The sequence below is a fragment of the Clinocottus analis genome, unplaced genomic scaffold (assembly GCF_023055335.1).
Source record: "Clinocottus analis isolate CAN_PGR_092001 unplaced genomic scaffold, fCliAna1.0.p SCAF_11, whole genome shotgun sequence".
NCBI lineage: Eukaryota > Metazoa > Chordata > Actinopteri > Perciformes > Cottidae > Clinocottus > Clinocottus analis.
In genome coordinates this window covers 11,428,272-11,452,198 of record NW_027175832.1, presented here as the reverse complement: position 1 = coordinate 11,452,198, position 23,927 = coordinate 11,428,272, and the positions used below count along the sequence as shown (strand labels likewise).

General features: G+C 41.7%; 2 protein-coding genes and 1 long non-coding RNA gene across 7 annotated transcripts in view; 1 reads left to right on the top strand and 2 right to left on the bottom strand.

The window, feature by feature from the left end:
- The window catches only part of LOC137803954 (choline transporter-like protein 5-A), a 36,479-nt gene extending 19,347 nt beyond the window's left edge, over positions 1 to 17,132 (top strand). The window contains exons 4-22 of the mRNA XM_068602849.1: positions 3,357 to 3,441; positions 6,001 to 6,085; positions 6,832 to 6,960; positions 7,822 to 7,882; positions 8,202 to 8,325; positions 9,150 to 9,233; positions 9,872 to 9,984; positions 10,086 to 10,217; positions 10,636 to 10,735; positions 10,816 to 10,908; positions 11,083 to 11,170; positions 11,646 to 11,914; positions 12,020 to 12,114; positions 12,212 to 12,315; positions 14,057 to 14,130; positions 14,346 to 14,416; positions 14,660 to 14,748; positions 15,191 to 15,275; positions 15,602 to 17,132. Coding sequence (XP_068458950.1) covers positions 3,357 to 3,441; positions 6,001 to 6,085; positions 6,832 to 6,960; positions 7,822 to 7,882; positions 8,202 to 8,325; positions 9,150 to 9,233; positions 9,872 to 9,984; positions 10,086 to 10,217; positions 10,636 to 10,735; positions 10,816 to 10,908; positions 11,083 to 11,170; positions 11,646 to 11,914; positions 12,020 to 12,114; positions 12,212 to 12,315; positions 14,057 to 14,130; positions 14,346 to 14,416; positions 14,660 to 14,748; positions 15,191 to 15,275; positions 15,602 to 15,699 — 1,979 coding nt within the window. The 3' untranslated portion in view covers positions 15,700 to 17,132. The remainder of the gene's footprint in view (positions 1 to 3,356; positions 3,442 to 6,000; positions 6,086 to 6,831; positions 6,961 to 7,821; positions 7,883 to 8,201; positions 8,326 to 9,149; positions 9,234 to 9,871; positions 9,985 to 10,085; positions 10,218 to 10,635; positions 10,736 to 10,815; positions 10,909 to 11,082; positions 11,171 to 11,645; positions 11,915 to 12,019; positions 12,115 to 12,211; positions 12,316 to 14,056; positions 14,131 to 14,345; positions 14,417 to 14,659; positions 14,749 to 15,190; positions 15,276 to 15,601) is intronic.
- LOC137803980 (uncharacterized) lies at positions 9,300 to 15,817 on the bottom strand. Of its 2 annotated transcripts, XR_011080111.1 has the most exons (5): positions 15,759 to 15,817; positions 15,439 to 15,609; positions 15,212 to 15,331; positions 14,674 to 14,745; positions 9,300 to 10,742 (listed from the first exon to the last, which is right to left on the bottom strand). It is a non-coding gene; the product is annotated as an uncharacterized lncRNA (long non-coding RNA). The 2 variants fall into 2 exon arrangements; XR_011080109.1 differs by having other exon boundaries at positions 15,212 to 15,609.
- On the bottom strand, positions 16,261 to 21,287 carry atg10 (ATG10 autophagy related 10 homolog (S. cerevisiae)). 4 transcript variants are annotated; one of them, XR_011080108.1, is made up of 8 exons: positions 21,227 to 21,287; positions 20,073 to 20,179; positions 19,819 to 19,962; positions 19,471 to 19,663; positions 19,212 to 19,309; positions 19,039 to 19,136; positions 18,714 to 18,924; positions 16,261 to 16,621 (listed from the first exon to the last, which is right to left on the bottom strand). XR_011080108.1 is itself a non-coding variant. In XM_068602869.1 (8 exons), exons 2-7 carry the CDS (start codon positions 20,175 to 20,177, stop codon positions 18,742 to 18,744), a joined length of 774 nt encoding a protein of 257 aa, XP_068458970.1. In that variant the 5' UTR covers positions 20,178 to 20,179; positions 21,227 to 21,287; the 3' UTR covers positions 16,261 to 16,621; positions 18,714 to 18,741. The 4 variants fall into 4 exon arrangements, 3 of the variants coding, with proteins under 3 accessions (XP_068458970.1, XP_068458979.1, XP_068458962.1); XM_068602869.1 differs by having other exon boundaries at positions 19,039 to 19,089; XM_068602878.1 differs by having other exon boundaries at positions 16,261 to 18,924.
- Positions 21,288 to 23,927: the final 2,640 nt, after the last annotated feature.

The window sequence follows — 23,927 nt, the reverse complement described above, 5'->3', positions numbered from 1 at the left end:
TGGGAACTCTCAAACTCTCATAGTGTTCAGCCACTTTAAGAGCCACAGGGTGGGTTGCACCAACAAGGATTAAATTAATCCTGGTTTAGAGTTAAACTAGGGTTAGTAAATCTAGGTTTAAACTGGTTAAGAGATGTGTTGCACAACTTAACATTAGTTAAACTCGTTTAAACTCGGGATTAGTTTATGTTCAATGTCCGCCATTATGGATTCTGACAAAATGTAAACAAATTCACAATGTACGTTTAACAAATATGAAACTAAATAACCCTAAATGAATGCAATCTTTTTCCTAAACTAACCTTGTAGCATAAAATCACAAAGCTACTCGGAGCTGGAGAAGTGTTGGCACAGCAACGTTCCTCTCACTTCAATGCTTGATTGCTGGTCCAACCTTCACATTGAGGTTTATGACAGATTTCTTTGTGAATCTATACGTTGTGAAAACTCGCTGTTGTCATGAAATTCAATTAGGTTTAATTTATCTCTAATTTTCCTGCGAGGAACTATTTCCTCGAACCCCATCCAGGAAAGATATGCAGCCATGTTGTCAATAATATGGAGATAGGCCTCCAGGGGTGGTTTGAATATAACTGCTGATCCAGGTTTAGTCTAGGTTTAAAATAACTGGTGCAACAGATTTTATTTTAATCTTGATTTAAATGAGAATTAAACCGAGATTACCAAAGGGTTAGATTTACCCAAGATTAATTGTAAACTAAGGTTAAACTAGGTTTAAAGTTTGGTGCAACTGGGTTAAAAGACAAACCTGGTTTAAATCTAGTTTAAGAGTTAATCATTATTGGTGTAACACAGCCACAGTATCTTACAATATCCAAGGTTTTTATATTGGAGCTACATTAGCCCATGAAGCTCAACAAAGAGCCCCTTTAACAAACGCATGCTTTTAAACGAAAACACAACTAAACACAGAAACATGCTGCAAATACAGAAAACACAACCATACACAGAAAACACAACCAAACACAGATACACGCTGCAAATACAGAAGATACAACCATACACAGAAAACACAACCAAACACAGATACACGCTGCAAATACAGAAGATACAACCATACACAGAAAACACAAATCTTTTGCTCAGTGTCCACTGTCTTTGCTTCCAGCTGACACACTCAAACTCTACAATACTTTCAAGCCACCTCAAAAGCTCCAGCTGCAGTCAAACAGCAGGCAGCGTTCTGGAGGAGTATGACATCATCTGTGTCCCATTTACTAGTATGAGATCACCCAATGGTGAGATCACTGGGAGCTTTTAGATGCCGATGCTGAATTCATATCTTGCTGCATTTTATGCGAGATGTGCAAAAAATGGCCAAACTATTCAGAAATTCTGTGGAATCGTTATTTTCAATATGCAACGTATCTGAAACAGCTGATGTAAATCATCACGGAGAGAACTAATGGCATACATCTATCATTTGCAGATGTGTGATAACCAGAAGGCAACCTCTGCTGCATTCTTTCTACTGACCATCAGGGGGTGACAACTCTGCTTGTATAGAAGGCCATTACAAAATGACTACTTCTCTCTTGTTGTATTCCTTCAGTAAACATTGTAACATTGAGTTTATGTCTCAATCTTTAGTTTCAAGTCTTCTTTAATACAGCATGATGTTCATTTAGTAAATGTTGGTACATTTATGACGTAACTAGGGTATGCTTTAGGGCGGGCTACAAGGTGATTGAAAGGCTGCTGCGACGGTGTTGTTTATGTTTTCGTCTTCGAAATTGATCCATTTTACATTGTGTTTTCCGTTAATTAACAGTCAGTTGTAAATCTTGGTCCACCCTATAGTGCAGTGGTTCTCAAGCTTTTTTTTGTCATGCCCCACATTGGAAGCCAAAACACCAAGAATCACTGCGTCGCCAAGAATCTTGGTAATAATTACCTTTTAACGGCGTAATGTAAACATTTCCATGAAAGTACAGGCACAGGCACACACACACACACACACACACACACACACACACACACACACACACACACACACACACACACACACACACACACACACACACACAAAGAATCACTCCACTCCAGCTTTGTTACTACCAAACACTGATGACATCATTTCTCTCTCTCTCTCTCTCTCTCTCTCTCTCTCTCTTTCTCTCTCTCTCTGTCTCTCTCTCTCTCTCGCTCTCTCTCTCTCTCTCTTTCTCTCTTTCTCTCTCTCTCTCTCTCTCTCTCTCTCTCTCTCTCTCTCTCTCTCTCTGCATCGTCTACACCTTGTACTTAGCCTCATCTCTATTGTGTCTCATCCATCCTTGTTGTCAGAGCCACACACACACTCAGTGTAAACACAATCTCCTTTCTTCCTCACCCTTCATTGTCAATAATTACACCACCATTTCTCTGCACTGTAGATGTTTGAATGTCACAGTGATGACACAGTTTACTAGTGAGGCAAGACAGGTGATTAGAAGCCATTTTTCCACACAAGCTGATTAATTTGTTTAGAGAGGATAGCCAATATCTCCAGTCCACCACGAGCATAGAAAAATCACAAAACTCGGCTGTCAAACGATATGCATCAGTTCATTTAAAAAAAAAAATACATCTTCTCTTTAAAAAAAGTCACATCTTGGTCATGCTCAGATTTCAGTGTATAGTCCATATGATCAGCAGATTTGGCACAGGAGCAAATACCCACCAGTATCTGCACAAAAGGGTTAGGTCGTATCTCTTTAAAGGTACAATGACTTGTAGTACCACTTGTTTCTAGAGAGGCGAGAGTGAGTCAGTGTAGAATCCAATCTGTCCTCAGTCTTTACCGCTGCCCTCTCGATGAATTTGTGTCCTGGTGACGTCTGGGACGAAACAACATTGCCAATCTTTTTTCTCGTTTCTGACATTTAGATTCAGTCCAATGAACGAACTCAAACATTCACACACACACATTACAAATTTGGCCCTGCTGCTAGTTAGTAGAATGTATGACTATAGATGTAATTAGAATGGAGCTAGTTCATTAAATCACAGTATTGTGATTTATTTTCTAATTTTATGCCGGGGCACAGTTTTGGGGCAGAGGGATGGTGGATGGTAATAAAACAAGCGAACACACACTCATACACACAGATTCCTCCCATGTGTACTGGATGTCTAGGTGCCTCTCTCCTGTGTTCTACATCAGTGTTGGATGGATTTTTATATTTGAAGGCTGATAATAAATTATTTTTCTTTGTAAAGCTACAGATAGTTTGAGATCTTTTCTTTTTCTCCATTTATTAGCTTTAAAATGTACAACGTTTACTCATCAAGTCATGTGAGTAAATATTTCCTTCTGTTTTCTTCCTGCTTCTGTCTTGTATGTCTGTGTTGTCCAGCCTGGTTGCATGGGGACCCCAGAAAGGTGCTCCATCCAACAGACAGCTACGGACAGTTCTGTGGCCAGAAGGGGACTTTCAACGCGTGAGTGACTGTAATACTCTCTACACACAGATCCCTGTTCACCCTACGCTCTGCCACATGTTCACCTGTGTATTATAAACTTGTAATGAGCTAACTAGAAATGAAAAAAAAACACATGTAACTTGCATCTTGTGATGATATCAATGTGGGGCAGTGCTTTTAGGACAGAGCCTGGGATTTGTCCCAACGCACCATGATCTCATCCCCACTTTTCATATTTTGCCACTTGGCCAGTGTCAGTACCTCATCCCTCAGCTTCTCCATCCTTTCAGCACATATGCAGGTGTGCCTACCCAGTCTGTCTGCTAAATACCAACGTTAGCCTAGCTATGATGCACTAGACGGGCACACTAGACGGGTTTTTACCATGTGGAGTGCTATTGAGTACCCCCTAAAGTGCTAAACAAATGACATGTATTATTACTAATATTATATAACTTCCATGTATCTGTATCTGTCTGAATAACAACATGTCCAGACTCCATTTAACAATTCTCAGGAATACTGTGCAAAGGATTATGGGATCCCAGAGGCTGTTATTAATAAACTGGTTCCATCCTGTATTTCTTGGCTGCATTTGAAGTAGTCTTTGATATGAGACAGAACATATCAACCTGTTACGATCCATCTGGGCCAAAACGACAGACTTCAGAAGATCTAGACCCGGAATTAGGACACTGTGCATATTTACTAAGTCTCTGTGGGATGAAAACTAAATGTTAGCAGTACAAGCACTTGGCGGTCTTCATACTTTGTCTTTTGAATTGAGGAATCACGCTCAGCATTGTCCTATTTTACTCTGAGTGTGACTGCCCCAAAAATATTAGTTCATGCAATCATGGAGGTGAATTATAGCTTGAGGTTGAGCAGGCTGCAGGAGAACGTGGGCCGTGTAAAAAACACACAGTGTGCTTTTGTGGTCCATGCTGCCATCTACTGCTCATGCATTGTTACCACATGCTGATGAGTTCTGCTCTTTTTATTCATCTCGTCTTTCGTCTTTTTTTTAATGATTTCTGAGCAGATTTATTTGTGTATTTGCCTTAAATGGCCATCACAGGTGAAGTAATCCTAAGGAGGTGTAAACCTGCAAACTGCAGTCATTGGGCTCTCAGGGTTTAAAAGTTGCTGCTGCAGCTCCAACTGCTGACTGTGCTGGTGAGCAGCCAAATCAGAAGCCACTAACAATAACTAACTTCCTGTTATGCTGACACACACGTCCCTTTCTTCCAACGCAGTGCTTACACCTCTTCTACGGACATCTGGAGTCACTATGGGCCCTTATAGGGTATCCACGCACAGCAGAGGGTGTTCAATCAACTAATACTGACACAAATACACTAATAGAGGCAAGGAAAGCGGCCTGAGAATTAATGTGAATACTTCAGGTCATGATTCCTCTTCATCTTATGGACATCTCCAGGAAACCATTTCCCCCTGTGGATGTTACAGTTTCTTCACTCAAAGCATGATCAATACAGTCTTCATGGGACGTCATATACAGTATGGTGAGCAGAGGAAGGACCCAGACGCAGACCAGGCAGGCAGATAAAAAGAAGACACTTTAATGAAGATCTCACACACTGAGAGTTCAAATGGCAGAAGCAGCAACAACTTGTCATGAAGGCACCAACCAGCAGAGAAAAGACAGGGCTATAAATACACAAGAAACGATGAGACGGCAAGGCGACCGAGGCTCAGTAGAGCAAGGTCATCCTTCAACCAGATGATCGACGGTTCGATCCCCGGCTCTGTGTCTCGTGCCCTTTGGCAAGATTAACAACAAATGTCACCCGTAGCTGTGCATATGGTGCATGTTACTTAGTCCTGGTGGGCAGATGTGGACTAGAGAAGCACTCTACAAGATCAAGTTTCTGGTGAACCCGCATGATTTTGACTAAGCATTGACCTGGGGGACACAAACAGTGATCTCATGGGTGAAAGTTCTGTGTTTGTTTGACCAGCCACCACCACCACCACTTTCTCGCTTGTTATAGTCAACATCAACATTATACCCTGAACCCTAATACAACAACGGTTGCTTGATAGACTACGTAACTTTGCTGTGCGTGTGGCTCGTTGTACTACATCACTTCCCGAATGAAAAAAACAAGGACATTGGACAAACACTTGCAAAAACGTACAATGCCGACATGTTTTCTTGCCAACCGGGCTAGTTGCAACTGCTTCTTCCAAGACCTCAACAAAGATAATCGACTCTTACACTTACTGAAATATATTTCAGCCACCATTCCATCAACATAGCTGCATCCATCACTTTTAAAAGCTTGATGATCTTCAGTAAAATTAGAGAATTATGTTGGCTTGATAAATGGATAGCAAAATACAAGTTTGTGAGGTTGAGCCACTAGAAAGTATTTCCGATTTTTTTTATTTAGGAAAATAGTGTGCAAGTTCTACCCTTAACCTCTACTCTGCTCCAAGGCATTCTGGGACATGTAGGGAATCACTGACAGGAAAAGAAGCAGATACTGAAATGTAAAATGACTCGAACATTTATACTGTATGATTTAACATGATTTAACACTTTTTTTGCAGGAAGAAACCCATCCTTTTCTATTTCAACATCTTGAAATGTGCCAACCCGGCTATACTCATCAACCTGCAGTGCCCCACAACTCAGGTGCTCCATTTACTGTTACTGCATCAAGTCATCTTACACAGCTACTCCTGAATTATCTTGTTTGTTCCAACTTCCAACTTGTCAAATATAAATGCTTCAAAATGTGATGCAAATAAACTTCCACTGTAGGTTAACTTTGTTTTAGCATAACAAGACTACTCCTTCAGGTTTATTTAAAAATAAGTGTTTGTTACATAAAATAAGTATGCTGGTTACATTTTAAAAAATCTTACATAACTTAAACATGCAGTGTTAGTTAAGTATTTAAGTTACATCACAAAAAGTAAGGTAAAAGAAGTAAACATTGGCTAGGTTTCACTAGAGACACCAACAGTGATCTCCTGTGTGGAAGTCCTGAGTTTGTTTGACCCGTCCATATACCCCACCCTCATCCTTATGCTGAGTAAGCTTATTATACTGTTATTGCTCTTAGCGACTGATAAAGCTGATAACAAACATTTATATTGGAGTTTGGTAAAAGTCCGGTTGGTATCAGACGATGTGGGCCACTGACCAATCGTTGCTATTTTACGTGTTGGGCGTGAAAACATCTTGGTCTCAGCGTACGCAACCAAAAATGCCACATATTGTATTGCTTATTAACTTATTAATGATAAAAGGACTGTAATTGATGTTTACCAGCTGACTGTAACTTTTCATTGGCATTGCTGAATGTCAGATCCATATTCAAAGAAACAGTAATCAATCAAATCACAAACGCACTGTCTGTGTCCATTTCCTTCCAGATGTGTGTGTCAAAGTGCCCGGACAGGTTTGCCACCTACACTGAGATGCAGCTGCAACACAAACTCAGCAAGAGCTACTGGGAATATTACAGACAGTTCTGCAAGTCTGGCTTTAATAACCCTGACAAGGTACCGACACTGCTATATTATATACGGTTATTATTGTACTTTGTGTGGTTTAATTAGCTGTGATTAGTTAGACCAGTATTGTGACGGTTGAAGTGGATCATGTTTGAAACTTTATTAGACAGAATCTTAAGGTATTGCCAAGATGCTAAAAAGTGAAGCCAAACTCCTGTCGACCCTTTCCTTTAAAGATGAGTCTGCATGTTGGCCTCAGCGCTCCAGATCACTTAGCGAACTCTAAACATGGAATTCAAACTTTGATCAGCATTAGAATGTCTGGTTGTTAAGTGTTCTGTTGTCAGAATCAATATTCCGACACTAGATTTCTGAAAGAATCACAACCGATTCGGTGTAACGGGTGTTTCACTTTCATGAGTGACCGTGTCAACTGGTGACTTTCAGCCAAATGCTTACATTGTGGCTCGTAGTGACATCGGTAAATGGTTGGTGGAGATACTAAACACGCGAGTATGTATTTTATATTTATTTTTTTATATATATTTTACAAAGAAATTTCCCAACTCCTACTCTCTTCCTGGCAATGCACTTTAATGACCTTTAACCCTTTCACAGCCAAAGAGACCTCATCTAAAAATGTGAACTAAAGGCTTTAAAGTCATAGTTCACAAAACAATGGGTGACGTCTTGGTGGCTACATCCACGTCTTATATAGAGCTCATGAGTGCAGCTAAGGAAGGATTGGGGAGTTCCGTATCCGACCTCAGTAAAACATTTTGATGAGCTGAATCCCCCTCCTTCAAAGTTCAAACCAACTTTGTGTTTGTGACAAAGTCTTTACCAAGAACCACAGCTCTCACACATGCTGTTATTGTCATCCTCCTGTCTCCCCTCTGTTTCTTCCAGCCAGTATCTCAGGTTCTACGAGATGAGGACTGTCCCTCCATGATTGTACCCAGTAGACCATGTAAGGATGAGATAACCAATAACCAATGCTTCAAAGGTTATACAAGTAATCACTGACAAAATTAGTTGTTTTTTGAAGACTAAAATCTTAAACAAATAACCTGCCAGTGGGCTCATCATATAACATATAGTTATTTATATTTTAAGATGTATTTTCTTCTAAAGTGAACTGATGCATGTCGTTTGATAGCCGGGTTCGGTGATTTTTCTATGAAATGGTGGTGTAATTATTGACAATGAAGGAGAGAGAAGGAGATTGTGTTTATTGTGTGTGTGTGTGTGTGTATGTATGTGTGTATGTGTGTGTGTGTGTGTGTCAGTTTTCCAGCGATGTCTTCCAGATTTCATCACTCAGAATGGGACTGTGACTGTAGCGAACCGAACCAGCTTTAAAGACGCTCTGGAAATGGCTCGCAGTGTCACTGAACTCCAACATGCTGCCAAGTACTGTAACTTTGACTACTTGTACTACTTCCTGTGTTACAAGTCTGTCCTCTGCTCTGTCCACTTGTCAGAGATCACTCAACATCACCAACGAACTGGCTGCATCCCCTCCTCAAACCCAGAGGAGCCTGCAGGGTTTTCCCTTTACATGGGTTTCTTGTCACTAGTCGACTTGTGACATATTTCTATTTTAACTTTCACATGTTTGAATATTATCTGCAAAAATGAATGTCAACAAAATTAACAAATACTCTCAGATGCTATACACAATACATTGCATATCTCTAATTTCCCCACTGAACTACTAAAGGATTGTCTTATCAAGGGGTTCGTTTATCATCACATATCTTCAACTCAAATGTCATTGTCAGGGGGTTTTTTCTGCAAAGGTGGGCTGCAATTTGAGAATCAGATGATGTGAGCGAGAAATGCAAGTGGCAGCTTTTTTTCTCCTAAATTTGTGAGGTTTCTTTTGTAAATGTACCACTTTATTCGCAGAGAATTAAAATAAATATATATAAATAAAGGATTTTACTCTTTGACAAACTTTTACAGAGTTATATATTACAGGCCGTTACATACATTTTTATTTTGGTATTATTATTCTTGAATTTAAGCTGGATATATTGCTGAACATTTCCATTCCAGGTCTCAAAGAGAGTACAAGCATTAGTGTTAGTTACTGTTAGCATCTGGCTGATGTACAAGGATCCTTAAAACCTAGCATTGTGTCTCTGAGTCTTTGTGTCTTTGATGTAAAGAAAGCACCAGCCTCTGTCTTCTTTGTCTGCTACTTGAATAACCCCCTCCTCTCCTCCATGCAGGGGTATAACAGGACTAGTGGACACCAAAGAGCTGGGCCTGAAGATCGTGGAGGATTATGCCAATTCATGGGCATGGATACTCATGTAATTACACAAACACACACAGAAAAAAACACAACACCTGAACGTGTCTTCAAGACATTTAGCTATTGTTTAGCCTCAGAGTTAGTTGTATCTAGACTTGAACAAGTCACCAGTAGCAGCTTGGATTTTTTTTTTTAACGTTTTTGATCAGCAGTTTCTAAGTGCTCCCCACATTGCTCTTTCTCTGAAGAACATGCACATTTAGTTGATTAATTAATATTTGACGGTTCATTGTTCATGTTTCAAGTTTATTCTAACAATCAGCGCCTCACGACTCTGTCACAACTTACAAACAACTTTTGTATTTCTCAACCTGGTAAACCTCATAAACTTGTAACAGATTGTTAAATGGAATAAACTTGTCTTCCTTTCATGTTAACTTTATACTTCAGATTGACATTACAGAGTCTGTTCTTTGATTTCATGACTGGGACCTTTCGTCGATTAGTCTGCTAATGGGTCGTGTTTGTCAAACTGGGTCTTAGCGTTCCTCTACTTGTGACGACACAGTACACAATGTCATTGTTCTTTTCTCTGTGTTCCTAATCACTGTGACAAAGCTGAAATCATTTAGTTTAAGAAGAAGTCAGACAAGATCAGTGTGATCTATGTGTTGTGAACTCCTATGTCTGTGACAGAGGTCTGCTCATATCCATGGCTGTCAGCCTGCTCTTCATCCTGCTGCTGAGGTTCACAGCTGGTTTGCTCCTGTGGACAACCATCATTACCGTCATACTGATGCTGGCGTGCGGTACGTTGTGGAGGAGGATTCACATCTTGACTCATCCTTTACTGCTGCCTTGAGAAGCACAGGTCCATTGTTTTATGAGGTGTCCATATGTGTGTGTGCAGGTATGTGGTTCTGCTCCGTAGAGTTGTCCCGGCTGAGACACAGACCCGGCTCTGACGTCGCTATTGTGGAGGTGGGGCTGCAGACTGACCTGCAGGTCTATCTGCAGCTCACACAGACATGGATCATACTGTGTAAGTCTGTCTGCTTTGAGGGATTTCACAGGAAGCTAGCCCACAAATTCTGAATTTTGAATATTCTGTTTTTTCCTTCCAAATGTACAACTTTCCTCTCATGAATGTTTTTTTCTTAGAATATGCCAACTCCTTGATCTATTATTTATAAATGTTGTATATACAATGTTACCAATAAATAGTGTGGGTCTAATTCAACTAATTAGTAGCTTTGTAGTACGTTGTAAAGGAGCTTATTGTGTAAAAGTCCTATTAATATCATTGTGTACCTTTTTATTTTATTAATTTACTTTAATGCCAATAAAGCCACATTGAATTGCATTTAATAGTAATTCTGACGAAGCGAAAAATCAGAAATAATTAGTATGAGTTTTAAATGTGCAACCACACAAAGAGCTCAGCCTGTTTTGTTTGTCAGTGGCATCTCTGGGGGTGACGGAAGTTTCCATCTTGTTGATGTTGATCTTCTTGAGACGAAGAGTGCGAGTGGCCATCGCCATGCTCAGAGAGGCCAGCAAGTATGAACTGTAAAGACAAACGTCTGATTAGAAGAAGAACAAAAGGAATGTTATGGTGACTGGTTTCTCTGTCTTTGCAGGGCCATCGGTCACATCATGTCCACACTTTTCTTTCCCATCATCACCTTCCTCCTGCTGACTGTCTGCTTCTCCTACTGGGCGGTGACTGCTGTGTATCCTTCACAGCTACGAGCCACAACAATGTTAACTTCTTGTAGATCAGAGCTGACAGTTGAAAAACATATGTATTTGTGAAACTCCTCAATGTCCAGAGGATAGGAAATCACATTTATATTTCATCCACCAGCTGGTTAGTTGTGTCCTTAACCAGCACTCTGTGGGACCAGTTACCTCGCGTCCTCAGGGGAAGCTGTCTACAAGGTCATGTCTCCTGATGTTAGCTGTCCCCATGCCAACAGCACTTGCAACCCAGAGGTACAGTCATACAATAGTTGTATTATTACTGTGGTAGTAGGTGTATTGACAAAGGTCAAGGGCATTGTGGGCTGCTAATCAGTCAGCTGTTAGGTGTATTAGCCAAACACACCCATTGGACAGCTCACAACTGACTAGCTCCCCTCCGCCTGACATAAGAAGACGTACTTCGTTGTCATCATTTGCTCAGCAAAAGTTCTACATGGATGCATGCACGTGTCTGGCTTTGTTGTGCAAATCAAGAGAAGAACAATTGATCCAAACGGAAGTAAAAGTAGTAACCAACCACAAGAGGTCTTCCAGCATAGTCATGAATGAGCACAATACATATTAGACTGCTGATTCCATCAGTATGCGATTTTAGTCTTGGACAGACAGATAGACAGACAGACATGCTTATGCACATAACCAAATGCATGATCTCCTGGTAGAGGTACTAACTCTCCTCTGTTCTCCCCCCTCACTTCTCTGTCAGACCTTCAACAATACCAACATCTCCAAATTACCGTTGTGTCTGGGCTCCCAGTGTGTGTTCGCCTTCTACGGTGGGGAGACGTCCTACCACCACTACCTCTTCCTGCTGCAGCTGTCCAACCTCCTGGTCTTTCTCTGGCTGGTCAACTTCAGCCTGGCCCTGGAGCAGTGCACCCTGGCCGGGACGTTCGCCAGCTACTACTGGGCCAGGAGGAAGCCTCAGGACATCCCGCCGTGTCCGCTCTTTTCGGCGTTCAGCAGGGCCATCAGGTCTGGGCCCAGCCTGGGATTCTTCATTTGTCACATAGTGTGCAAAACAGCACAGGCAGCGCTGTGCATAAAAGCATATTGAGCTCCTCCTCTGTCTCTCTTCAGGTATCACACAGGGTCTTTGGCATTTGGAGCTCTAATTCTTTCAGTTGCCCAACTGGTCCGGATCATACTGGAATACCTGGAGCAGAAACTACGAGGTTTACGAGCACCCTAACAGATACACAGTTTGACTTACTACCAGTATCATTGCTTCAACCATCACTATGCTGATCGTATGCATGTGTATCCATGCAGGTGTTGACAACAGCCTGTCCAGGTTCATGATGCACTGTCTGCAATGTTGTTTTTGGTGTTTGGAGAAGTTCATACGCTACATGAACCGTAATGCTTACATCATGGTGAGTTGATTAGAGGTGCAATGTGTGAGATGTGGCCAGAGATGTCTACAGATATTAGCATGCTAACCAGCTAGCCGCACACATACCCGTCCTTTACCCGACTCACTATCGCCTTGAGAGGCGATTGTGAGTCGGGTACAGGATTACATGCAAATTGACTTTGCATGTAATCGACGTGCATTGAAATCTTTACGCGTTCGGTTTTGGACTGGGGACAGACTGGGCGCTATACTGACTCACTATTGCCTTGAGAGGCGATAGTGAGTCGGATAGGATTGACTCACTATTGCCTTGAGAGACGATAGTGAGTCAGTATAGCGCCCAGTCTGTCCCCAGTCCAAAACCGAACGCGTAAAGATTTCAATGCACGTCGAGATTACATGCAAAGTCAATGCACAGCTGCGTAGACTCGTATTTTCCAGCGGGCAGCGCGACAGATGTGTTGAGGCAGCACAAAAGACTCGTTGAGGCAGCACGAACAGAGTATTGGCCGCGGAGCATTCGGCGCACAAGTTGAAATTTCCCAACTCCGGCAGCAAAAACTCTTGAGTCATAGTTGCGTCAGCCAATCAGCGTTGAGATGTTCCCCTCGTCACCGCCGGTTTTAAATCAAACTTTTGCCAAGTAGCGCTGATGGCGGTTGTCATTCAGACACTGTTGTGGGACTACGGATAATATTGTGAACTCAGACACGATGGAGTTTGATGTTCCAATGTATGTGGAATTTACACAACAAGTATAAAGCAGAACTCTTGGTTATTTCTGTTGTGAATGACAAAAACGGTAACTATTTTTACAGTGACAAGCCGGACGAAGTTTCTGGAGTGTTCGAAAAATTTACTCGACACCTGGTGGTAAAATCATTAAAACAGAAACATTTACTCGTTGCAAGGAAGGAGCAGAGTCAGAAGTACAAGGTGATAGACAAATTGCATATCCAAGACTGCTCAAAGATCTCTCAAAGAACCACCTCTTAAATACTCATCATGACCCACTAACAGAAACCCTCATGACGTCTTTGGCCCAATCGGGAACCTTTCCCCTCGTCCCATAGAGCGATTTGTGAGAAATGGTCATATGATAACAAAGGAACTGCTCGTTCTTTCAGACAGAAACATACAGATTCCCCTAGTCTCACTGCTATCAGGAGACATGTCGAGTTTGTGTGTAAGATTAAACAGAGACAGTAAGATGAGAAGTCTGAATATAACAGTGAAGCAGTAAATGATTAAGCGTGAATCATTTTTTTCTTCGAACATGGAGTCGGTGAAATTCACCGAGCTATGTGCGGCTATGGATGGTGTTATGAACCTAAACGGGGGCATTTGATATTCCAACGTTTTTATGACTTCCACAACAAGTATAAAGCAGAACTAGTGGTTATTTCTTCTGTAGTCGATAGCGGATAGGATTGTTCTTTTCCCGCAGAGAAGCGACAGAGATAAGCCACGCCCCCTTTGTGGCTCCGTGATTAGTCATGCTGCTTTTGGTGTGAACACCCTTTTTTCAACGTGCGTCGAGATTAATCTCGACGAGTTCGGTGTGAACACACCAGAGGACCAAGAGGCAGAAGTACCCCAAGGGCTTGTCGATTAAATTCTTTGATTAAATTCAACTCGTCCCCGCCCGCAGGTTCCCCTTGGTGGCAACGTCTTACACACTGCTCCTTATATATGGGGCTTATGAATAACACTGTTCATTTTGTTGATATGAGAGCTGTGTTTTGCCTCTTCTCCAACAGGTGGCGATCTATGGTAAGAACTTTTGTACCTCGGCCAGAGAAGCCTTCTTCCTGCTGATGAGGAATGTAGTCAGGTGAGGCTTTTTTTTCCTCATTCAGTGGCCCTTTAGTTTTTCTTGGCCTGATAAAACATTCTGTTTTTACAGGTTTATTGTTTGGATACAAGTCTGTGAAGTTATTCTAGTCTCAATAAGTGAGGCTATTTATGATCATGACACTCTGAACACGCTATGGCTGTGAATGTGAGCAGCACACTGCCACTCTGACAGATGGTGCTGTGTCTCCACAGGGTTGCTGTTCTGGACAGAGTGACAGACTTCCTGTTGTTTCTGGGCAAAGTGCTGATAGCAGGAGGAGTTGGTGAGTGACAATACAAGGCTCCGGTCTGAAGGCCTTTACTCACCGAAGGGCGTGATGAATAAACATACTCACCAACAAATACTTTGCATTAAAACTATTCATACAAATAGAGATGGAATCAGCAACTAAGAGGTTTGAATAGATTCGTACAGGCGACGGACCACCAAAGGATCCTGTTGACCCAGAGCAGCTTCTGGCAGTCTGTCTGAGCTCTATGGTTGTATTTGTGTGTGTGTTTTTCAGGTGTGATTGCGTACCTCTTTTTCACGAAGAAGATTCCCGTTATCCAGGAGGAAGTGCCCAATCTCAACTACTACTGGGTTCCCCTGCTGGTCAGACACAGACACAGACACACAGACACACACAGTATGATGAAAGAAAGTCTTTTGTCATTATTGTTGAATATTATTATAATTCTCAGAGCACGTAAATGGGAAAAATGCTGCCAATCAAATAGAATCTGTTTGTAATTCACACATTAACTATGCAATTTTGGTTTTGCCTTGTTTTGGCTGTAATATCATTGCAACATCTTCAATGAATGGGCCTGTAAATTGTTACAAGCTGCAACTTGTGTCAGGGAGACACCTTACGTCTGGACAGTAATCCACAGGAGTTATAAATTATACCAACAAGCAAGGAAAATACAACGAATGCCGTATATACAAAATCTGTCATTGTAAAGACATTCCATTTAATTTAAAGTATTTCAACCGAACACGTAAATCTTTCTTTTGTCTGTCATCAAAGTCCAGTCTGTGTTTCTGTCGTCAGACGGTGGTGATCGGGGCCTACCTGATCGCTCATGGTTTCTTCAGCGTCTACGCCATGTGTGTGGACACGCTCTTCCTCTGCTTCTGTGAGTCAACGCTGTCATATCCCTGATGTAAACTCCTCGTCCGTCTCAGCTAGTCTCTAATTCCAGAAAATAATTTAAATTGCCACACATTTCAGTGTAAATTTTTTGGTCACAACATGGTGTAATCCCTTCAGCCTGTGTCTATTTCACAACACTATCTAACCTCATTTTTTTGTCTCTGCTTCCACTCCCGACAAACTTGAACTCCGTCCTGGACTTCCTCCCACCTGCGTCACCTCCCTCCCTCCACTTGTTCATCATAATCCATCTTCCCATCATCCCTTCCTGCTCTTTCTCCCATGCTTTCCTTTGATCCGTGCGACCAGGTGATGACCTGGAGAGACACGATGGCAGTTCAGAGAAACCTTTCCTCATGTCCCCCGAGTTGCACAGAATTCTGGGTAAATCCAGTCAGTCGCATTGATATCTTGATATCTGATCCACCTACCCACCGCACCATCAACAGTCCTGCACAGACCTCACCTGGTCAAAGTCTTCACACGGAAGAACAGACCCTCGTGGGACCGGTCTGCTTGGGCCGGCTGGTCTGGTTCATGCTACCAGACCTGTTGACACACAGGGGGACAACCTCCTGAAGCCTCAATGTGAACAATGTGTGAAACAAGATTCAAATCAGAAAGGAAGACTTTCAAGCATAAGGAAGTCAGAACCAGAGGAAGTGCTTTTAATGCTGTGCCATTCTTGGTCTTGAGTCATATTTAACCCCTCCAACGAGAACGTGAGAGGAAGCTTGTTTTGTATGAAGGTTCAGGAGTGAATTCACAAAAAGATTTAGCGGCACAAATAAGAAACAAAGAAACCACGTCGTTCTCAAAGCTCCTCAAAGAGTGAAATGCACCTCGCACTAGAGCCAATAGCTGCTCCCGACTCCTTTTTCATTTAATCAGACATATTTACATTATGAGATTTCTATTTGATAGGGATAATGCAATTTAACAGGTTCAACACAAAGCATGCCACAGAGTTTAACTCTATTTTTTATTTTTAAACTATTGCATACATACATACATTTGGAGCAAAATGGGGTCCTTTGTATGGAAATTAGCTTTGGTTCACAAAGAAGCCACACAAAAAAAGCCAAAGCTAAAGGCACATTTATGGGCTCTGCTGCAGGTGTTTAACTCTAAAGAGCAGAACATCTGTTTTCCTCAGTAATGATGTATTAGTTCACCAACCATAATATTTGTGGGAGGCCCCATCACACAAACACACACACAAGCAAAGACCTGTTTCACAGGAAGTGGGCATGGCTTGTACTGTTGAGTCCCCAAAGACCAAAACCCAGTACAGCGTGCAGCTGGAGCTCTCGCCAGAGTACTGAAGACCTGACAACACACATGGTCACAAACTGTCACTGCCACAGCCCTCACTTGTGTGTGATATTAATATTTATTCAGTGCACTGTATAAGAACCATTTCTCGGGGAACCAAGACTCAAACCCACAAGTTCGACAGGATTTGGTCAAATTCTGGATTAGTGCTTCCTTTTTAGTTTTTATATATCCATTTTTTATTGTGTAATAGAAGAAGTTCAGCAAACGATGCTAAAAAGATGACTTAGATCTGCTGTATTATAAAGAAAAGACTTCCAAATGATTTTCTTTTCCTGTTCATTTTTACGAGATAGATTGACTTTTGTATTTTTAATGTGTGCGTGTTTTTTTTACTCGTAAGTTGGTTGAAATATAGTAGAATGTTTGTATCTTGATTAAAAAAGAATAAACGTGTCTTCAGTGCTTATGTTGAACTAAAAAGTAAAAAGGGGACCCTACTGCTACTGGCCACCAGCCTGCTGTATAGCTCTTTTTATAGGTGGCTAACTAACTAGCTGCTTAATGAGTAGAGGAAAATCAAATTGCTATCACCAGATAAGTGACACAGTGATGATTTAATGCATTCACTTGTTTTCATGTCTAACAACTCATAATCTACTCAAACCAACTTTAGCATTTTTGACACAATATAAATATCACGGATGGGATGCACAATACTAACGACTATAGACCCAGCCCTGAACCTTGTGGAGAGCCCCGTGTGTGACCTACTTGTCCCGTTTTGCACATACTGTAGTTTGTTACTGCATTCTATCTTTATCTCATAGAGCAGGTTGAGTTTATTCTCTTGTGATTAAGATGTTGGATAAGAAAAGATGTACATGTAGCACAGAGAAGAACATGCTGAAAGAGAGATGCTTGTCTTTGTGTGAGTTTGATTTAAAGCGAAATATGAATATTACTGAGGCTCTGATCAGTTAGTGGTTGTAATGCAAGAAATTATTTTCTGGGATCTTTGATCAATCTGCTTTTGTACTCAGTCCATGGTTATTATAACGGGTGTACTCAGGTAGACATTCAACATTTGATATAGCGACAGGTGTGTTATCCAGTCGGCTCATGCAGGACTGCAGCGTCCTGGAGACGTGATGAACATGTGATGAACGTACACTGTGATGCTTTACTGGTATATGTGTTGCGATGTGTAACATTACGTATCAACCAAACAGGGAGTTAATATCTGAGATATCAATGTTCATATCACCACAACAAATATGCATGTTATTTAACAAAATAACTGAGAAGCGTGCCTAATATATTCATTCTCATTTGAGTACATTCATAGTGTAAACATTTAAAATTACAAAAACATTAATATTACATACACACTATTAATTGCTATTCACCAGTCCAACTCGAGCCTCATATTTCTGATGCCTCATGAAAATCATTATGGACAGAATTAAGATTATCTAGGTCTTTATCTAATAAAGTCTCTTGTCTCTCTTGTCTACACAAGATATCACTGTCCCAGAGTTATAGGACACAAGTCTAATACTGATGTGTCACAATTATATTAATACTCCATACTAATTAACAATTTAATAACGTAACATTTGTGCATTTAGACGAGAAATTTATATAATTTACCAGCTTTTGTACAAAATGCCAAGAGATCGCATTCAAACCATCAGTCAGAGTCAATGGATCTCTTTACGATATTTAGAGCATTATTATAGAATCAAACGACTAACTATGTTAAGATATAGAGAGAGTAATGTTTCTCTGTGTGTTGAAAATAGAGCTCCTCTGTGCTTTGTTTACCTGGGCACGTTAGCTCAGTCAGCGTTGTTTGATCAGCCGTCACCATGTTGAGAGCTGTGATGAGGCAACAGATATTCCCTCATTTCAACACCTTTAGGAATATGCACCGTGTACACATAATACCTTAAGTGATACCTGAAGTAAAGTAAAGGTTTTCGACACAGCAGCCGCTACTAACACAGCCTCCAGGTCAGGTCTCCAAACGCAGATACCCAAGGCTCTTATTACTATTTCAGGGTTTTTGTGTGTTTTAGTATCACGGCAATACAAAATGCAACGAAACAAACACAAAAAATATGCACTCTAAGGGACCATGTACCTTTAGCGCCTCGGACGGATCTCCGGCGCTAAAGGCAGTTGCTCGGTTCATCATCCATCCTCAGTACAGAGCGACTCCACAGCCTTAGTCCGGCTCTGTGCCGCTGCCGGGAGAGGCCGCAGAGCAGAGCTGGCTGGAGTACTTCAGAGGGACATCCAGACCCACCACAGGACCAACAACACTGAGCCACGACAGCACGTAGTTCACCGGCCTGCAGACACACACACAGATATCTGAGGAACACGCCGCATGCTTTGGTGTCAGCCACTGCATGAACCAAGATAGAAATATAGCTGCATAACACTTCCACTGTCTTTGTTCCTACCTGTGTTGTTCCTGAGCCACCTGCAGCACGGGCCGCATGAACTCCTCCGTCCTGCAGGGGTGGAGCATGAAAAAGGGCTGACCCAGCAGAGGATGCTCCTGACGCACAGACACAGAGGAGAGGAGTCAGGGGAGCTCCGAGGAGTAGAAGGAAGTAACGTGTCCTGGCTTTACCTGCAGAGTGATGGTATCCAGAGGGCTGCTCTGAAGCCGCAGTCTGAAGTTAGGGTGGACGGAGCTCCACACCTCCTCCAATGACAGGCTCCTCCCCTCTGACAGGGTGACACGCGAGGAAAAAGACTAAGCAGAGATATATCACTGAGTGCATCCTCAGCAAATAGGTGTGCGTGCGCGCGCGTGTGTGTGCAGGTGTGTGCATATAGGGGTCTGTGTGTGTGCAGGTGTGTATGTGTGTGTGCAGTGACTGTCTCACCCTGAGTGAAGGCTCTAAAGTAGAGCACTGGAGTAGCGTAGCTGCAGGAGTGCAGGATGTGATACTCGTACTGAAGCACCTGACTGCTGCATCCAGACACCGCGCAGACCCCGTCACCTTCATCAACCTCTTCCTCATCGTCAGCTATGTCACCGCAGGCGCTGTCAGTGTTGACTGAGGCACCAAGACCAGACTGGAGGAAGAGACGCGGCGGTGAAGGACCACTATGATCCATAATGAATAACACCGTAGAGGTCAGCGCTTGTTGTTTGTTTGACATTTGAATCATCGGTTAATTTGAACTGAAGAATATCATTCAGTAATATTTAGTCATGTCGGCGTGTTCACCTGCTCCTCCTCCCGTCCCCGCGGTTCCGTACAGGAAGTGTGTGCCTCCGAGTCTGAACCAGATCCAGTCTGGTCCCGCGCCGGGCTCGGGGCGATGATGGCCAGCCTGAGAGCAATCTTCCTTAGGTAGCCCTCCTCCGAACCCTGTGGCCCGGATTAGAAAGCACCGTTAACCACGTTCAGGAGGCCCGACAGCAGCTTGCCAGGCCTTCGGTCTATGACACTTGACAAGTGACGGGCCCAGACCTCCTCACCTGGACCACCTCCCAGCTCCAGCCGTCTCTCAGATGATCCGACCACTGCACGAAGAGCAGACAGCAGCGACGGAAGTCGTCCTCCTTCAGTGGACAGCAGCTCATCTCTGAGGGGGAGGAGCGTCAGTGTCTCTGGCAGAGATAACGATTCCCTTACTTTTTTATCAATGTTCAAAATAGAGTATAATTGGAATAAGTAAATTATATAATGTTCTTTTAATTGCATTTATTTTTGGTGCATCACTACCATTTTGAAAATCCCCTCTGCTGTTGAGGTCATACTACGTTCAGTGTTTATTTTATTAATGCTCAACTTTTTTTGTTGTTGTTTTCAAGACGTTTCTGAAAATAAACAGAGACATTAGTTTGCTTTTTATTTACAGTTTACAGTTCTGAGAGTACTTTTCTCCTATATCCAGTGGTCAGTGTATACTGTACATGGATACTACTGGCTGTTGTAGTAGAAATATTTAATATTGTAAAAATAGTTTCAAACTAAAAGTCTGCATGAGTGAAGTATAGTGAGTAATTTTACGTATAAAGAGTCATTATGCTGAATGGCCTCTTTCATATATATATATATATATATATATATATATATATATATATATATATATATATATATATATATATATATATATATATATGAATAAAAGCTGTGAGTGTGTCGCCCACGTCGCCCGGCCCTTTGGTGGCCCTCTGATGTGCTGGAGCAACGACCAACTCACAGCTGCTTGCAGCTTTAATTCATGTGTGTGTGTGTGTGTGTGTGTGTGTGTGTGTGTGTGTGTGTGTGTGTGTGTATTAACAAGCTATTTCTGATGCATTAAAAGGCAGACAACGTGGATCTTCTAAATGCGTTATACACTGTTGCGTATTTGTACAATAAACAATAATTTGTTGAAATCTTAATATTAATCATAAATTTCTTCTGTCAGATAATTGCAGTGCAATAGAAGAAAATCATTTCTCTCTGAACTGTGGTGAATTAGAAGTATACCGTCCGGCACGTAGAACGCTCTACCGACAGGAGCGTGTACCGATATCACCTGAACGTTTTTCAGACGCACCTAGACGCACACAGACCATACTCACACAGACACACACAGAGCCACACACGCAAACAGAAACATCGGACATGGAGCAGCACTTACCGCAGGAAGGAGCTGCAGAACGTGCAGCGTTTCACTTCCGTGTCCTGAGATCACGTGACTCATATGGTCACCCTTTAAAATGATTATACAAATCTGTCAAATTTGTTCATACGGAACGGACTGAAAGTGTCAGACTTTGCCAAATACGCGTATAGATTCAATGTAATATATCTTGTGTCCTTTGTTAGTCTTTGAACTACGTGTGTCCTGTTGTTGGTCATCCTAACCGCCGGGTGGCAGCAGATAGCAGATTAGCGCTGCGGCTGCACCAGCGAAAGTCAGATTAGGCTCGTTCGAGATGAGCCAGTTCTGCGCAGAATCGATTGCCGGCGATCGTCGCGCAATGTATGCCGGTTAGAGTTGTGTCGGATTTGCTCCCGCCTTGCTCTGACGTCATGCACACGTGGTCAAAGTATACAACACACATAAAAAACTAGCAGTAATGTATTTCACAGGCAGACATAAACAGAACAAAGGATTCAGCTACACACACATTTCTCCATAAATATATATTTATAATCACATATGAATAAATCCAAACGTGATCTGTAAACTACAAGTAGCCAGAAGATCGGCACGAACAGGAAGTATTTTATTCTGTGACTTCCTTTGTATAGGTTGAAGGCAACTGAAAACTGTTCGACTTGATAGCAGTTTTTTGTCAACGCCTCCCGCAGCGGCCGCCTGCTCTCGTCTGGATTCCAAGCGAGTCGCAGCTCTCACGAACGAGCCTATTTGTTTTCACTTCACAAGATGAAACAATAATCCTTTCAATTATGAAGTCATTGTAATTAAGTTTAAATATATCAGAAATAATAAATCACCACCCAGGAATAAGTAATATAGGAAAAAAATTTTTTTTTAAATGATAATGAATAAACACAATTGATGAGTGGTTGTTTGGGCCAGATAATTTTCTTCAAGAATAATACATCATTTGGCTAAAATTACAAAAACCCTTAAGTAAATGTTTTCTCTTTACAAAAAACGGTGGAAATACTACTATCTTGATCACTATTTGCAAAACTAAGTAGAGATTATGTGGAATATTATGGCTCAGATTCCCAGTATATATCCCAGCAGAGTAAACAATAAGTTAACGTGACCTGGGCTCAGATAAGAAACCGAAGAGACTATTATTTTTATTTGAGATCCCATGTGAATAGGGTACACATATTAAATAATAGATATCACCATGAGACTTTCCCAACTGATGAAATTATTTTGTTTGTTTTGCACACTCTGAAATGTTATGTTTAAATATGCAAATGAGGCATTATCTGATGTGACTTTTGGTAAATTTAGGAGAAATTTGCAGACGCAAACCGACAAAGTATTAAAATAACCACTTAAATGTGTATTTTGGATGTTTTCTTTCCTTTAGTCTGAAAAAAGGTGCGTTAAGGAAGTCCAATGGGGAAAAAAATGGATATGTCTTTCTTACATTTTTTTTAATTAAAAAGCCTGCTGATTGCTGCCACATGTGGTTCTTCCTCCTCATCTGCAGCCCCACCTTGACAGGAAGGCCACCCCCCCTCTGACCTGCTCACAGAGCTGGTGCAGGAGGATTTATAGCAGCAGCTGCCCAGTGGACGACCCACAGGGGGCATGAGCCTCCTTGGACCAGTCTTACCTTCCAGGCCGAAGAAAAAGAGAGGAGTCCGTTTGAGGAACGTTTTGGAAAAACCCAGCAGGTGGGACAGGACTTATTTTTTTCTGTGGATTCTGAAACGTCTGGAGCTCCACCGACTCCGAAGTAGAAAAATGGTAGACATCAGCAGGCTGAGGGGGATGCATGTTTTCATTTAGCATTATGGTATATTGTTATTATTATTATTATGTCATGATAAGATCGGTCTGACAGCAAAATAAAGCAGTGAAAATATTTCTCATATAGCGTTTACTGAAACTGATAAACAATGTAGTTTCTATGTACACTAAATTTCTGAAGTCACCTCAAATTAGATTGAGACCCATTGACAATTTCCTCATTTGAACTTCTTTAAGTTTCACGGTTCAGATATGAGGACTTTTAAAAAGGTGCTTTTTGAGGTGACATTTCCCTTTAATTTTCACATTCCCTTTGACTTGCTCATAGTCAGGCTTATTCAAACAATTATTTGTGGTTAATGACACTTCAAATATCATAACATTATAAATTTGTTAAAATGCATTTTGACGCAAATTTCCAGTAATGATCAGCGAAACGCCTTCTAGTCATAATCAGGAACATTTTGAACATAAACCCAAATTGCTTCTTAACAAACCAATGGGTCAGCAGGTTTTTAGTCCAGTGCCAATAATAATCTCTGGCTAACACAAGCATGTTGTTCTCAGTAGATACACCTCATGAATTTTGAAGCTTTCAGGTGTCTACCAACAACTGGCTAGATGGGACTACAAAGCCCAACAGGAGTCTTTTTACTGCTGCCGATTGTGTTCAGAACTCAGAAGTGATCGTCCTGCCTCAAGAATCTAAACATGAAGATACATGGAATGTTCCAGTATCCTGCAGTTCCCTCCTGTGGTCACAGGGGTCGCTGTTAGTCTCACTAAGGGGCGGACACAAAAGACATCAGTGAGCAACATGGCAAAAGAAGCCATTTATTGAAATAATCAAAATAATCTAAACACGAACACTTTTTTTTTTTGTCAATCAAGCAAAATGTAACAGTTTCCACGTCGAAACACACGGTCAACA

What these genes read in the sequence shown, in the direction of transcription:
- atg10 (XM_068602861.1), bottom strand. Translation starts at nt 20,177, where the DNA reads ATGAGCTGCTGTCCACTGAAGGAGGACGACTTCCGTCGCTGCTGTCTG. An exon ending in GGAGCTGGGAGGTGGTCCAG is followed by an intron (nt 19,963 to 20,072) that starts GTGAGGAGGTCT and finishes TCCGGGCCACAG; the next exon opens with GGTTCGGAGGAGGGCTACCT. An exon ending in CTTTAGAGCCTTCACTCAGG is followed by an intron (nt 19,310 to 19,470) that starts GTGAGACAGTCA and finishes TCACCCTGTCAG; the next exon opens with AGGGGAGGAGCCTGTCATTG.